This window comes from Cannabis sativa, chromosome 4 (assembly GCF_029168945.1).
Source record: "Cannabis sativa cultivar Pink pepper isolate KNU-18-1 chromosome 4, ASM2916894v1, whole genome shotgun sequence".
Taxonomy (NCBI): domain Eukaryota; kingdom Viridiplantae; phylum Streptophyta; class Magnoliopsida; order Rosales; family Cannabaceae; genus Cannabis; species Cannabis sativa.
In genome coordinates, this window is record NC_083604.1 from 77818097 (window position 1) to 77835505 (window position 17409).

General features: G+C 25.5%; 2 protein-coding genes across 2 annotated transcripts; one reads left to right on the plus strand and one right to left on the minus strand.

Moving 5' to 3' along the window:
- Positions 1 to 1708: 1708 nt before the first annotated feature.
- LOC115714852 (3-epi-6-deoxocathasterone 23-monooxygenase CYP90C1) lies at positions 1709 to 13836 on the plus strand. Its single transcript, XM_030643620.2, has 9 exons — positions 1709 to 2518; positions 5360 to 5684; positions 5932 to 6081; positions 6533 to 6823; positions 11637 to 11732; positions 11863 to 11941; positions 12035 to 12141; positions 12265 to 12392; positions 13474 to 13836. Exons 1-9 carry the CDS (start codon positions 2166 to 2168, stop codon positions 13565 to 13567), a joined length of 1623 nt encoding a protein of 540 aa, XP_030499480.2. The 5' UTR covers positions 1709 to 2165; the 3' UTR covers positions 13568 to 13836.
- A 1169-nt stretch (positions 13837 to 15005) lies between these two features.
- On the minus strand, positions 15006 to 17409 carry LOC115715007 (uncharacterized). The gene is made up of 3 exons (XM_030643786.2): positions 17049 to 17409; positions 16578 to 16699; positions 15006 to 15457 (listed from the first exon to the last, which is right to left on the minus strand). The coding sequence occupies exons 1-3, from the start codon at positions 17299 to 17301 to the stop codon at positions 15293 to 15295; spliced, it is 540 nt and encodes a 179-aa protein (XP_030499646.1). The 5' UTR covers positions 17302 to 17409; the 3' UTR covers positions 15006 to 15292.

The window sequence follows — 17409 nt, forward strand, 5'->3', positions numbered from 1 at the left end:
AAAACTAATGATCTTCCGAATATAATGACTAATTTTGTGACAAAATTCAAATTCAAATTCAAACAATTTTTAGATTTGATTAATATTTTGAAAGCCTGAATTGGCTATGGCATCGTTGATCTAAATATTCATAGCTTAGTTAATTGAGGTGTGTAAAATATTATACAATGTCATGAGGTTCAAATCTAATAATACTTTTTTTTAAAAAAAAATATTTTTTATATATATTTCTGAGGGCTCCAAATTCTAATTCGCCTTAAGCCCATACATTCTCAGGACCGACCCTGCATAAAAAAGACTGTATTTTCTGTAAATAAAATCGTAAAAATATTTAAAATTTTATACAACTATATTTTTATAATTTTTTTTTGTTATTTTTGTGTATTTATAAAATAATTCCTATTTTTTTTAGAAATTTCAATAGTATTATTTTATGTAGAAAAACTATACCCGATTTTCCCAATAAATTATTTTTTGGAGCATTATTATTTGACACATTAAGATGCCCAACATCATACCGATGTGGCGACGTCTTATAATTAATTAATTAGCAATTTTTTGTATTTTTTTTAAACCCAATACTAAAATGCACCAATAATAATATATTATCTCTTGTGGTACTTAACACCTTATTAAAATACCTCTTAGTATTTCTCTTTTTTTCATATGGTGATATTTATTGTACTCATTAAAACTCATCTTTTACATTTTCAAGAAAAAAAATAGAATTGAATAATTAACTTAAAGCGCTCTCATCAACTTTTTTACTCTATCTTTCAAAATATATCACTAAAAATTTATTTTTTCTATTTTACTTCAAACTTTTACATTATACTATACATTATTTTCTTTAAAATAAATCACTAAAATTTTACTTTTTCAAAAATTTTAATATATTTTATTCATTTCAAACATATAATATTAATATTTATTCATATTCTAAATTAAAGTTCCAAACAATTAATAAAATATATTTAAAGAAATGAATAGTATTATATAATATAGAGTTTGAATAGTAAATTTTTAAAAGAAAACTTTAAAATAGAAGAGTATAAAACATGATGTAGCATGTTTTTAATTTAGTTCTTTAAATATTTTTTTAAAAAAATTAAAGCGTCAAATGTGAGTGTTTTAAGAGCATCTCTAATGGTATAATTTTAGAAAATGATTGGTGAGGTGGACATATTATGTGACAAAATATTAAGATGCTATACTATTGGAGAGAAAAAGATCATTCTAGAAATTTGCATGAATGTTATGTTGTGTCATTGATGCTATTTATTTTTTTTAATAAAAAAGTGAATCTAAAAATTTATTATAGCTAAAAATCAAATTATATATTAAATAATAATGTATAAGATCATAATTATAGTATTTTTAAGAGTGCTATATATTGAAGTAATTTTAAAAGTAAGAGTGTCAAAAATAATATAGAAGAGAAATAAAATAATATATTATTAATTTAAATAATATGTAAAATTTTAACATATTTAAAGATGCTACCATTAGAGATGCTATAAGTAAAGAGGTAAGAGTGAGAGAGTGAGAGAGAGAGGGAGAGATTGGAAATGAATGAATATAAGTATATTTTGGTTTTGAGTTATTATCCAAAATGGAGTGGAGACAAAGTAAGCAAGCGTGTGGTATTAGTACACCCAAACATGGCCAACTCATTAAATGATACTACCAAAGCCCTAGCTAGCTAGCTAGCTATACCTACAATATCTCCTCAATCTCTCTCTTTTCTCTTTTCTCTTTCTCTCTCATATTCAACATTTATTTTTTCTATTTATTTATTATTTTATTAATTAATTAATTACCATATTTCCTTTTTCTTTTTATGAGCCACCAACACATTCATTTGCCACTTCTCTCTACACATTCAATTCCCCCTTCACCTCATCCCAATATATATATGTATCCCATCTCTTCTTCTCTCTATAGCTAATTTCTCTCTTAATAATCTCTTTATATATTCATAAATATGCCTATTCCTAGCTTAGCTTTGCATGAAGGAGTGAGAAAACTACCTATACATATCATCACTTGCTCTCATTATTTCTCTGAGTTTCTTCTTCTCAAGTTCTTGGTTATATATTAGGGTTTGAAGTGAAGAAAGAAAAAAGAAAGGTCATTATATATAAGTAGTTGATTTAATTATTAAGATGGGTGAGGAATTAGAATACTTATGGAAGGTTATTATTATTATTATTAGGAATTGTAGTAGTACTACTTGTTCATCAGCTTGGTGGTCAATAATAATAGGACTAATTATTGCAACGACGTCGTTTTGGTTGTGTTGGTTTTGGTATAATAATATTAATAATAATAATAATAATAAGCAAGTACTACTTCTTCATCATAATCATATTAATAATAATAATAATAATAATAATAATAATAATAATAAAGTTCCTAAAGGAAATAAGGGTTGGCCTGTTCTTGGAGAAACCATTGAGTTTATTGCTTCTGGCTTCACTTCTCAACCTGTCAGCTTCATGGAAAAACGCAGATCTATGTAAGCTTAATTATTATTATTATTATTATTAATTAGTAAATATTATTTGTGTTAATTAGTATAATAATAATAATAATAATAGTATTTATAATTGTCATCATAATGTATCATGTCTAGCTAGTTGTGGTTTTAATCATATATAGAGAATAATAAATTCTTGTGTATATATTATAGTGTGTGTGCTGTAAAAGTCATCATGTATATACTAATTAATCAGTTACTTTTTCTTTGCTTCTAATATTTTTATAAATTAATGAAGATAATCATCACGTTAATGTTTTATCACGTTATTTTTGTTACTTTACCATAATGATGATGAGATAAGTTTTAATTTTTGAAAAATTGAAAAATATTATTTTTTATAATGTTAATTAGCTTGCATGTATTTTCTTGATTAATAATTTTCTTTAAATTAAATAGAATAATTATTTCATATATGTAATAAACAATTTATATATTTAATTATTATATAAAAAATAAAATTTACTCATATTCTTATTTTATATTCTAATTTTAATATTCAAAATATATTTTATTTATAAATATATTTTTAATATATATGAGAATGTAGAAAAAATGAGAAAAAAATGTATAAATCAAAAAGGAAATATTTTATGTGAAATACATTAATATATTTTTAGATTATTTTCTAGTGCCATAAGAGAGTTGAAGAAATTGATTTTTTTTTTTAAAAGGATTAAATTGATCGAAATTAAAGTACTTATTTCTTTTTTAACTAGTAATTTGTACACGTAGAGGGACTATGTCAAACAGAGAATAAAAACATAAATATATATGATTTATAAAGACAAGATAAGACTGAAAAATGTAAGTAATAATATACTGCAATACATTAACTATTTATTATATTAATATAATACACACGTGTTTGAAAGTTGAAACAATTATATGGCAGAACAAATTTTTGTCCATTATACCCCAATTGTTTCAAACTAAAAAAAAATATTTTTTTTGACATAATAAAATATTTTAATTATCGTAAATTGTTTATAATTTTAAAAAAATTACATATAATTTTAATGAATTATAAAATACATAATTATATAAAAAACTAGACTTAAAAACTCTCTTAAAGGAAAAAATTTGTTTTAAAAGAAGTACATATTTATTATGTTGACACGGGTGCTATATTTTGGCATTAATCAAACTGGTCATATTGTATAAATTGTTTATACGGTATCATATTTCATAAAAAAAAAAAAATATGATTTGAAATTTTTTATAGTGTGATTGTAATTTGTATTTTTGTCGAATTATAGGGTGCGATACAGTTTATGGTTTTAAATTTAATAACTGCAGTTCGAACTACACTGTATTATAAAATATAATTTTTACTCTAGTTTTGTTTAATATTAAAACAAATATATGTAATATGTATATTACATTAATTTTTAGAGACAAATTAATATAATAGATCGATGATTAGTTATATATTATGATGTTAAATTTTTAATAATTTTTTTTAATTATAAAAACTTTGTTAGATTGATTAAATTTTTATTACAATATTTGATAATTATAATAGTATAAATTGCTTAAATTGTACCGCACCACACCATATTTTCACCATGTGATTTTTGCGGATTTAAGATCTCGTACTCTCGCGGTGCGAGTCTGAAAAATTACAAAACTGCATGTGTATTTTGATTTTAAAAAAAAAAAGACTACAATCTATACCACCCACACCGTAAATATTCTTATTTTTAATGCCAAAACAGTTAAAAAGTAGTGTACCGAAACATATTTTATCATATTAAAGTCTTAATGCCAAAATAGTTAGAAGGTATACTGAAAGGAAACATTTCTTCCCTTTGCGAATTAATAGAGTAATACAGATTTTGATGATATTATGAGTTATAAAAGCGTGGGTAGATGTGTGTGCCTAAGTAGGCCTTAGACTCTCTGAAACTCTATTGCGTGTGCAGACAGTAACCACAGCCTATTTATCTCATTCTCCCAATATTTTCAGTCTCCCCATGAAATAAATCAAAATATATTCCCCCATATACTAATAAATTTAATATCTTTATTTTTCCTAAAATAGGAAAAGAAAACATGTTTTCTCTTTATTTTTTATAATATATATAATAATAGAACTTAATAACTACTAATTAATTTTAAAACAAAATTCTCAAAAATACTTATTTTAAACAAAGTTATATTTAGGGGTGTGATTTACAAATCCTCAAAAATTAAAAAAAAAAAAAAGTTTTTTTATTTTTTTATGATCCCAGTAATTGGTAATTAAGGACCAATCCTAAATTAAGAATTTTTTTACACAATACACTAATTTTTTTTTTAAAAAAAATTACAAAAATATATTAACAAGAAAAATTACAATTTCAATTTTGTTTTTTACAAAAATACATTCTTAAATAAAAACAACAAACTCTTTGATTTTTTTTTTGTTTTATAATTTATTTATAATTGATTTATATTTATCATAAGCTTGATTTTATAGTTATTTTTTTGTTTATTTATAGTTGTTGTAAAGTTGATTTTTTTTTTATTTTCTAATTGTTTTCTTATATTTTTTTTTTTTTTGAGAAAATCGTATTTTTATAATTTTTAAAACTTTAAAATTGTATTTTAAAAAAATTAAATTATATAATTGTAAAAAAAAATTAGATGGTAATAATGCAAATAAAAAATATATATATAAAGGTGTTTATGAAAAATGTGTGTACATAAAATATAAGAACTCAAATATAATAAACGATGTTTTTTTTTCCTTAATAATATTTGATGTCTTGTTAGGCAATATTTTACATAGGTATATATATATAATGATTGTTTAGTTTTTTTGGGTAACTAATTAAGGTATGGGAAGGTGTTTAAAACACATATATTGGGAAGAGCCATAATAGTATCAACAGACTCAGAGGTGAACAAAATAGTGCTACAAAACCAAGGCAACACATTCATTCCAGCTTATCCAAAATCCATCACAGAATTGTTAGGTCAAAACTCCATTCTTCAAATCAATGGACCACTTCACAAGAGAGTCCATGCACTCATTGGTGGTTTTCTAAGAACCCCAATTTTCAAAGCTACAATCACCCAAGTCATTCATCATTCTGTTCAACTCAATTTGGCTTCTTGGTCCAACATCCAACTCCTTTACGTCCAAGACCAAGCCCGAAAGGTACACTAGCTCTCGCGTTTTCTCTCCTTCTATTCTCGAGTAATTTCGTATTTTTGATTCTGCTGCTGCTAGTTGGGTAACCAATAAATTTTAACTTTTAGCTCTAAAAAATTCTTTTAATAAAAGTCAATTTTAGTAACTAAAAGCAAAAATTCAGCCAAATAGAACCTATATCTCTATTCTAGAGTAATATATTATAAATCATTTATTCATACAATATAACTAACGTAAAAAAAATTATGTGTAGATTACCTTTGAAGTGTTGATGAAAGTGTTAATGAGCCTTGATCCTGGTGAAGATTTAAACTCCTTAAAAGAAGATTTTGAAGAATTTATAAAAGGGTTAATTTGCTTACCTATCAAGCTCCCTACAACAAGATTATACAAATCTCTCAAGGTAAATATATATCTATATATATATACATATTACTATATGGTAGACTCCTATATCTTTAGGTCTAAAATTTGGCCTATCTCTTAATTATTTTAGAACTACATATAAATTTTAAAAGATTACAGTGTCAAATATAAGATTGACACAATTAATTACCACGCGTAATTTATCATGCGTATAAAAAAACACAATTGCACGTGTAAATATTTAAATTTTATTTTCATTATTATAAATAATTTAAAATTTTTAAAAAATTTACGGTTAATCATAAATAATTATAATATCCATAATTATAAAAAAAAAATTTAAAAAAAATAGGGAGTCCACATAAATATGATTTTAGAAAGGTGGACTATAGTATAAATATATATATAAATGTATTATGTGTTATATATAAAAAGTTTTTATTTTTTGCTGAATATATATAAAGTTTATTTTTGGTGTTGGGTTTCAGGCAAAGGAGAGGTTGTTGAAGATAGTGGGACGAATAGTAGAGGAAAGAAAAGCAACGATGGAAATTAGAAATAATAATAATAATAATAAAGAAAGAGGTGTAGGGAATGATGTGGTGGACGTGCTACTACAGGAAAGTTATGATTCTGACGAGAGTCGACGACTGCCGTTGGATTTCATAACGGGGAATATTATAGAGATGATGATCCCAGGAGAGGAAACGGTTCCCATGGCCATGACCTTGGCTGTCAAATACTTGAGTGACAACCCCGTCGTTCTAGACCACTTGCGGGTACGTATACAATATATGCATACATAAATATAAAAGAAAGCTAAGTAGCATATTCATAGGTCACATATTGTTATTTTTGGTGTAGTTTAATATTAAATTTTATACATTTTAATTTAATAAATAATATAAAAAATAGTTAATCAATAGTTAACTAATAGTAACATCTCACTTTTAGATGGTACTAGGTGTCAAATAACAATACTTAATATAAAAATACTATCTAATTTAATTATTATGGTAGTAATTACACTTTATTTTAAAATATAATATGTGTTTGAATCTCAAGTAGTAATTACAGTAAATTTTTATTTTTATGTTTGACTAATGAGTTAGTAATAACATAATTTAATAATATTAATTATATAAAAGTAATAATATTATATAATTACACTCAATTTCTATAGGAACTATGTAAATTAGAGTGTGTAATTGAGACTTTTCAATTACCTTTAATTACATAATTAGTATGTAATTATTTAGTTAAACAAACACGCCAATTACACAATTAACTTTCCAAACACGGTCTTATAAACAATTTTTTATATTAATCATTTAAAATTCGTAAAACTTTTTTTTTTTAACATAAAATCCGTAAAATTTAAATTACATAAATATGTGCTATTTTGAATAAAAGCATTCCTATAATAGGTGGTGGAGTTTGGTTAGAGGTAATTAAATGGAATGGAATAGAAAAGAAATAATTTTTATTCTATTCTTTTATTTGGTTGCATTTAAAACCATTAGAATACCATTCTAATGGAATGACCTTTCTATTATTTTGGTGGAATGACTATTCCACTTTGAAATAGAAAGAAAGACCATTCCAATGCAAGATTTGAAAAAATTTAATAATCTTTTTTTCAATTTTTTTATGCATTTTAAATTTTATTCTATTTCATTCCTACTCCAATTTCCATTCCTATTTCTATTCCTATATTTTTATTTCTCCCAATCACATGTCAGTGTTTTGGTGTTTAACTTTATTTATAAATGATGTGTTAATTATGCTCATTGATAATTTTTTTTTTTCTATGCATTGTATATAATTTTTTTTTTTTTTGAAAATTATAAAAATTAGAATATAGTGTGTACATGTTTCTTAACTCTATGATTTGTGAACTTTATATTGCACATATAAAAGCATTTTTAACTCTATAATAAAAATTTGATAATTAAATAAATAGTAGGTGCGATTAGAATTTATTGATAAAAATTTGGTAATTAAATAAGTATGATTAAAATCTGTTAAATGATTAAATGTAGGAAGGGGCCACAAATTGTTTTTGTTTTTGTTTTTGTTTTGGAGGAATGCTTGTTTGTATTTTGTTTGTGGACAATTTGTAGCCGTACGATTGAGATTGGACGGTTGCCAGGTGAGGACCAGTACTAAATTGGACCACATTATTTATTGTATAAGAAATATTTAATTATATATATTTATTTTATATTTTATTGCTGCTGTCGGTATACTACTAAACTAGTAGTGAGTAGTGACCACGTTTTAGTTTTTTCTATGCTATTCCTCACAAATATCAAATATGGATATATATGAATGAATATCTTTATGTACATTTATTTTTTATATTTAGATTAGATACTTTTACTTTTAATTTTTTTATATGAAAGCGTAAAGTTATTTAAATATTTTGTATTTTTTTAAAAAAGAATTAGAATATTTAATCTCCTAAAAAATAATAAAAAAGGCTCAAACAATCTAAACATACTCTTAGCCTGAAATTGGCTTGAAAAAAAATTGCACATAAAAATTATTTTTTTTTTCTTTTTATTTAATATCATACACTGAAAATAGTCAAAAAGCCTCGTAACTATTTTTTATTACAGTTAAGTCCTAGTCAATTTTAAAAAAAATTACAAAATGTAATTATAATTCTTTTTTTAAAAAAAAAAAATAAACATAAACATTTTTACAATAATAAAGCCTACACAACAAAATCATTTTGAATCCGAAACTGAAGGTGAAGGTTTAAAGAATAGTGAGTAATATTCAATAATAATTATTATATTATTATATGAATACTTAATTATAAGTACCAATAATGATATGTCATATTAACATTTCTTTTATTATGTTATAGTTTGATGCAATTACATAACATATCACTAATTATTACCTTATTCTACTAACTTTTCTAACAATATATTTATGAGAATACAACAATACCCTTAAACTGAAATCAAAACTAACCTTTGAATTTATTCTATGCTCTAGCTAGTATAAATTTTTAATATGCATTTAAAATACCAAGATAAAATAAAATTATACTATTTTTTAGTCATAATTTAATTAATGAATAATTTTTCGAATGACTTCATAAAAGTCTTGTTGAAAGATATGATAAATCTTTAGTTTGGTAATATGTTATTTTAATGATTGTTATCGTTATTGTTATATCGAATCAAAATAGTTAATGTAATGTATAAAAAAAATATATATATGTACGAATGTTTGAACCTTATTTTTTGACACAGTATATTATTTTAAGTTTTTTGAAAAAAATAAATAATATGTATAATTATATAAAAAAAAATTGAGTTATCATTTTTTTAAGAGCACTGAAAATAAAGATATCCTAAAGTAGTATTCATAATTGAGAATTTTTTCATTTATAATTAGTTAAAATTCATGAAATAAAATATTATAAATTATATAAGTTATTGTTAATATATAAATATGTATGATGATATATAGGCCAATGTTTAGATTGAAAACTACAATACTTAGGACTTGTTAACAAGATAATGATTAAGAAAAAATGGTGCAATGATTGATACATCATACATATATATATGAATTAATTATATATATACACGAAAATAGTTGTGACAATAAATGTTAGACAAATTGAATTAGCAAACAAGTCACTATCCCCAACTCATATATATATATATATATACTAGTAAAAAGTTACGTGCGAGGCACGTATACTAATTTTATGTTAAGTATTTTTTACTTTATTTAAAAGATATAATTAACAATTAAAGAAAAAATATTATTACTTATTAGGTGAGATTATTATTATGTATATCTAAATAATGTAATTTATAATTTTGACAATTAAAAGTAAATACAGGATGTAATATATTATAGTGTTTAAGAAAACTTGATAATTTAAGTGTAATATGTTCTTATGATAATCCAAAAATAAACTAAAAAGAAAACACAACTTAAATGTGTGTGAAATAAAAAAAAAAAATTAAAAATCAATCTCTAAATTATTGATAATTGAAGATAACATCTATCTAAAAGTTGTAGATAAAAAATCTCTTTTTCACAAATTATAATGTGAAATGTTTTAGTTAAAATACTTTATATATATATGGAACACTTCTAAATGGGTAATATCCATTGATGGGCACTAAAAAAAATAATAAGGTAACAATCTAATAACCTTTTATGTCAAGTTTCTAATAATTATTTTTTTTAAAAAAATTATATTTATTTTTTATAATATTGGAAATAATAATTATAACCGATACTTTGAAAAAATTATAAATTATTTTTAAAAATTAATTGAAATTACTACTTTATAATTTTATGAAATTGTGAGTTTATTAATAATTTATTATTGTAAAACTAAGAATCATTTACATGTATATTAATGCGTTTTTTTTAATAGGAGAATAAGAGCTTGATTGAGGAATCTAATTGTCTTAATATTATTCATGCTCTTAAAAATAAAATGCAATAATACTTCTTAGTTTTTACTTAGGGTATCATTGTTAGAGAAATATTATTATCATCTAATGATTTTTTTGACATTACCATGCATCATTCTCCTAGAATAATTAATAAGGTGTTGTTCATTATTTATATTATTATGATTGGAAAATGATAATCTTGTCTAGGGATCAAGTATAATTTTTTATGCTGAAATTCTTGTGTTGACAATTGCCATTATTCAATAATGTTTATGATACTTTTTTTCTTCGTTCATTTTTTTTGTTAAAATTTTCTTCATTAGTTTTGTTCTTATAAATTTTGGTAAGCTTAAGTATTTTTTAAAAAATAAAAGCAGATAAATGATTAGCATCAAATATCAGTTCAAATATTAATGAGATTTGTTTTATTTTTATTTTATTATTTTATTAGATATAAATAATATTTTATTATTTTATTAAATATAAATAAAAAGTCACCCATAATTTTCTCATAAAACAAGAATTCAGTTATATAGACACACTTTATATAGAATAGATATATATATATATCAAACGAAAAAAAAAAAAGTTACAAAGAATAATTATAATAATCCTTAGTTATTGGAAGAAAAACATATACCTAATCCTTATGATACTAAATTCAATTATCCAATTTCTCAGATAACCCAAAATGAGTATAATAATTTCATAGTGTTGTCACTTTCATATGATCTATTTATATGATTATCTTTTTTTTAAAAAAAAATTAAGAGATAAGTACTTAAAATTCTAAGTTTAAAAGCAATTTAAATCAAATGATTTTTTTAGCGATATAAATAATCAATATTTGTGAAATTGTATTTTTTCTTAAATTTCGTCAGTACAAATTCTATTTTTGAATTTATTAAAAAACATTTAAAAATAACTAATACTACATCTTCATGTTAGACTCAATGACTTAAAATCCAGTTCTTATATCTTGTATAAGACAATAATAGAATTTGTATTAAAATTTACAGTTTTAATTATAAATATTAAGTACTTATACTACTAAAAAAATTTATTAAATTTATGTCACTTACAAACTCAAAATTTGGTGTTATTTAGTTTTTTATTTCTATTTTAGGAAAATTTGACTATGATTAATGGACAGGAGGAAAACATGGAGCTGAAGAAGAAGAAAATGATTGATAACTTAGGTAATTGTACATGGACTGATTACATGGAGTGTTTGCCATTTACTCAGAATGTGAGTTTTTCATTACTTTGATGAAATAACATATATATAAATATATATATATATAGATAAATTACTATTACTATATAGTACTATACGTACTCTTATATATGTGTCTATCTATACATGTACTCAATAATAGGTGATAAGTGAGACTCTGAGATTGGCAAATATCATTAATGGTGTTTGGAGAAAAGCTACTAAAGATGTAGATATCAAAGGTTATAATTAACTTATTAATTATTTTAATGGTACTCCTAATTATAAATATTATTATTTATGCATTTGATATTGTTTTGTGTTTTTTATTTTAGGCTATTTTATACCCAAAAACTGGTGTGTATTGGCATCTTTTATTTCGGTTCATATGAATGAAGAGAATTATGAAAAGCCATATGAGTTTAATCCATGGAGATGGGAGGTAAACATTTTTAGTTTGTTTGATGATCTTCATTAATTAATTACACTTAATTGGGTTAACTATATAATAATAGTTTCAAATTTATATTTCTGATAATTAATAATGTTTTTGATGATAATGCAGAAGACAGGTAATACCGTTAATAGTAATATGTTTACACCATTTGGTGGTGGACAAAGGCTGTGCCCTGGTTTGGACTTATCTAGACTTGAGCTAGCAATATTTCTTCATCAACTTGTCACCAAATACAGGTAATCTTACACAAAATAATTCTCTATATGCAATGTTTTATTATACATGCACACCAAATAATGGTTAACAATCATAATAATAATGCAAAAAAAAAAAAAATAGTGTAAAAGTCTCAAAAAGGATAATGTACCTATTAAAAGAAAATTTAATTATACTTAAAATTAATTTTTGATAGTAATAATAATATTTTTAGAACTTTCATAGATAATTAATCGTTATGTGTCTAGTTAACAGGCACATGACAATTTCTGATTGGTATAAGTAATTAAATTTTTATTTTTTATTTAATAATTAATTTAAATATACTAATAAAAAATAACATATGAATAATTATATGACACTTAACGATTATGTACCTATAGAAGTTCTAAAAATATAATTATTAAAATATAATTTAGGATATGCAAACAAGAGACTATAAACTTATTACTCTAAAAAATAGAAAATAGATCAGTAATACATTTCCTTTAAAATGATGTTTTGGTATATTTTTTATCTATTCCAGTATTTAAGAGATCTTTTTAGTTCAAATTGTTTAATAGTTTACAATGCCTAAATAAAAGTACAAATATTTTTTTTTTTTAGCATTGTTATTAGGCACTAGTAGTGCCTAGTACCTCCTCGACATGTCGTGTTGCGATTAGTTAGCGATACTCCGTAAAAGCTATTATATTAAACTATATAAGACCCGATATTTAGTTGAATAAATAGCGACATTGACACATAGAAGAGTGCTAGATACCACTAGTACCCTTTAGCATTTCTCTTTCTTTTTCTTGCCACACATACAAAAAAATAAAAAAAATAATTACAAGTGTAATAAAATAATTGAATCTTATTTTTAGTAATATAAAATAGTCAAATATATTTTTTTTAAAATTAAAAATAATTCTAAATAATTATAACATATACAAATTTGTAAATAAAATAAAATTAATACCATTGTACCAGAAGTAATATAGAATTACCTATACTTACCTATTAAGATAGATAAAGGTATGAAATGAGAATTAGCCAATAATAATAATAATAAACTGATGTTTGTGATTGTGATGATAATCCACACACACACATACACAGATGGATAGCAGAGAAGGATGAAATCGTTCACTTTCCAACTGTCAAGATGAAGAGGAAGCTGCCCATTTCAGTCACATCAATAAGCATGACTTGAAAAGTCTTTTGATTGACCCATCATGCATAACGTGTACAGATATATATATATATATTTATATACATATATACATATAATATATGTGTTTTTGTGAGTGAGTGTGTGTGTGAGAGAGAAGATATTTGGGAAGAAAAACATATCATTGTGTTAGTTCTAGTGTCACTGTCTTTGTCTTACAAACAACAAGAGGTGTGTTTTTAACAAAATTTTGAAGTAGGGATGATCAAATCAAACTCCCATATCTTATAAATCTTGTATTTTTTTGTTTCTGATGTGTTTGTGGCTTAGTTTGTGTACTCAAAATAAGGGTCACAGTGTGGTTTTGTCCAATCCATCCACAAGTAGTAGTACAATACAATTAATCAAACACTCAATAATATGAAAATTGGTGGGAGCCATTCACATTCACATTCAATGCAGCCAAAAATGGTCACGGTTACTTGTCCAACACCTCTACATATATCTACATCACCCTTCATCGTGCACATTTTTTTCACCAATGGAAAAAACAACTTGAAAATACAAATTGAGATATTTGTAACATCAGTATCTAAAATTTTCAGATTTTAAGCAACATAAACGCAATGGTTTTTTCAACGACACAAGTAGCCAATATTAATAAATTTTGAATTTATTGAAAAAAAATTAAAAGTTATTGATACTACGTTTCTATCCTAACTCAGTAATTTACAATCTAAGCTCAAGTGGCCATAGGAAGGTGCGTGTGTGTTGGAGGTCTTAGGTTCGAGTCCCAAGTTATGTATTGTGTAATATATAAACGCTTGAATCAAAAAATATTTAAAGCATTAATGCAGTATATAATAACAAAATTAGACGAAAATTATAGTTTTACATACATTGATTAATTATGCTGCTAAAAAATCATTATGTTTAAACGAGTTACAAACTCAAAACTTTAAATATTTCAGCAAATATCTCATATAAATTAGATAATCTCCAATGTGTCCCCTGCTTGAAGATAAGATGGGCAAAGATAAGTTTTGGCTATTGGCCAGAAAACTAAGCACATTTCTTTATTTGTTATCATACCAAGAATCAACCTCATCAACAACAAATCATCATTTTGGCTACTTGAGAAAACAATATAAGAAATGGATTTAATAGGCTGCTACCACCAACGCCATCACCACCATTGGTTTTTACTTTATGACTTGATAACTTTGATGTGTCTCCCATCACATCTATGGGAGAAGAGAATAGTTTATTAACAGCAGATGTTCTTACTTTTCAGGACTCTGTTTTGGATTTTGTGAGTTGATAATTTGATGAGAGGTCATCTGCCCATCTTTTTTTAGTTGGAAACTTAATAATAGAGCATGTGATGTACTATTCTTAACCCTATATATATCTCAAGTTCAAATGTACAAATAAGCTGTCATTTCTCAGAGAGGTGAAATCTGTGTCTACCAGCACTGTGTTTGACAAAGTCAACTTATATAACACATGAATTTGGAACAGTCAAAAAAAGATGATAGAACAAAATTGAACCTTAACTTTACAACAACAACAGCAACAAAATAATAAGTCCTTACCCTCCTGCTGCACAAGCAAGACTATTAGCATATAGAGAAAAATTGTTGCAAGGCAAGTTACTGATATTGATCTAGAAAAATAAATTCTCACATGCTCACTGTTAGTGAGAGTAAAAAAATAAACAAGAAAAGCAAAATTAGTTGCCTAATGCAGTTCAATGAGTAAATAATATCAAGCGGTAGATTTTTTCTTCTCTTCCTCGAGTCGCTGCAACTCTGCCAGTTTTTGAGCCCACTCTCTTTCCCTTGCCACCGCAGCCATTTTTCGCTCTATTTTCTTAATGTTCTTTTTCCTTTTAGCCTCTTGCACCTCAGCCTTCCTTTTCCTTTTCTCTGACTGCACAAGTTCAAAACCAAGTCCCAATTAGGGGAAGGGAAGATAACAACAGAGGCAGCTCCAAGCCAAGGTATAACACCAAATTTGAGTATGTGCCCAAACTAATGATGTCTAAAGCTAATGATAAAACTCACAACTCATGAATCTCATAAAGTTATCAATGAAAAGGGTTCATTCTATCACAGACGTTTTTGAATCAGACTCTTCCCCTACTTTTCACGCATCATGAGAATACAGAAACAGAATAAGAACTACAAGAGTAGATTTTATGACAATACAAGAACTTAAGCTAAAAAACTATTGACTGTGCATCCACAGCATGATATATACCAGAAATTCAAAGACCCTTATTTAAGAACATTTTGTTACGAATGTACAGATACAGTAAGTTAAAATTCAAGAAACTAAGGAAAAAAGACAATTTAACACCATTTAGAGCTTTCAGGATTATATCTAACATTTACATAATACAGAAATACGATACAGCTCCTAGTTTAGAGAAAGTAATAACAAGACTACCATTAAAAAACAAATCTCAATCATATATTCAATAATGAAATTAGATTGTCACCAAAAAAAAAATAACTGGAGGGAACGATTGATCTTGTAAGTGCTAAGATTAGTCCTATCGCAGACTCAAATTGCTTGCAAAATTCAAGTGAAGAAATGCATATTGATGAAAACTCGGATCTCTAGGCTTCTCCCAAGGATCCAGCCGTCTAAATTTAGTTTCCAAATTTCTATGATTCTATCCTTATCATAAATTACACCTACAAGCCAGTCAGTATTGCGAGGGCAATCAATCTAAGGGTAATGAACTCACACTAGTATTAGTGCTACAAATTTGAAAATATTGGCCTAACTAAACACTTTAAAATGTTATGCCATGTTTGGTGAAATGTAACATTCTCGGAGTTAACAAATTATATGAGAAGCTATAACTCAACGCTTTTTCAATCACATTCTTCCCAGCAAGTCTATCCAAAACAATTAACAGTTTCAATACAATAGCAACGACAACCCCTACAACCAGAAAGTAAGAAACAAAATTGACCACATTCCAAATTATAGTATAGAGAGACAAGTTAACACAAATGATAAAGATCAATGAAACACGCACCGAAATGAAAGCAAGACGCAGCCTAATACGCTTCTTCTCATTCCTTCTTTTCACACTTCCTTCATTGGGTCTGTTGGGAAGTATTGGTTCACCAGGAACGTACTGAACAAAAGCATATGGTCCTGCACTCAAAAAAAATCCCATAAGAACTATAATTTAAAATTCATTCGGATTCCATTCCAAATTTGAAACGTGTACCGCAAAACCCACTAAAACCCCTAATAATAAAATCTCAATGCACCACCAAAATCAAAGGCACTAAGTTCCCACTAAACAAACAAAACACAAGAAACTCATTTACATGATTGCACAGAATCTATATGTTAGCATAATACATTGTTCAATTTTGGGGGGACTCAGCCAAAAGATATCAACTTTAATATTAGAAATTAAACATTTTACAAATAGCCAAAAGGATCTATTTTCACAAAATCACATAAAGATTTAATAAAAAAAAAAAAGAAAAAAAACCTGGGGGTTTCATGGTAGCCCTCTTTCGACGAGACTTATCGACGGGTCGTCGCTTTGGGAAGCGAGTATCTGTTAGGCTGTGTAAATGGTTCACAATCGGAAACCATGGAGCTTGGCCGCGAAATGGACTACCGATAACTGATCGGAACTCGGAAGTAGCAGAAAACGGCGACGTTGCGAAAGCGGAGGTGCGGGATGCTACTAGGGTCCTTGACAGTGGTCGAATAATTGATCTTAAGGCTCCAAATCCCATTTTTCTTTGTTGATTTCGGCTTCGAGTCGAACAACAACTCAAAGCTCAAGCTTTTCACTGTGAAATTGAAGAAACTCGGTGACAGAAGGAATTGGGGGAAGAGAACGG

Coding starts and splice junctions, on each gene's coding strand:
- LOC115714852 (XM_030643620.2), top strand. CDS start 2,166: ATGGGTGAGGAATTAGAATACTTATGGAAGGTTATTATTATTATTATT. Junction 6,824..11,636: donor TCGTTCTAGACCACTTGCGG/GTACGTATACAA, acceptor ATTAATGGACAG/GAGGAAAACATGGAGCTGAA. Junction 11,733..11,862: donor GTTTGCCATTTACTCAGAAT/GTGAGTTTTTCA, acceptor ACTCAATAATAG/GTGATAAGTGAGACTCTGAG.
- LOC115715007 (XM_030643786.2), bottom strand. CDS start 17,301: ATGGGATTTGGAGCCTTAAGATCAATTATTCGACCACTGTCAAGGACC. Junction 16,700..17,048: donor GGCTACCATGAAACCCCCAG/GTTTTTTTTCTT, acceptor TTTTGAGTGCAG/GACCATATGCTTTTGTTCAG. Junction 15,458..16,577: donor TGCGTCTTGCTTTCATTTCG/GTGCGTGTTTCA, acceptor GAACTTGTGCAG/TCAGAGAAAAGGAAAAGGAA.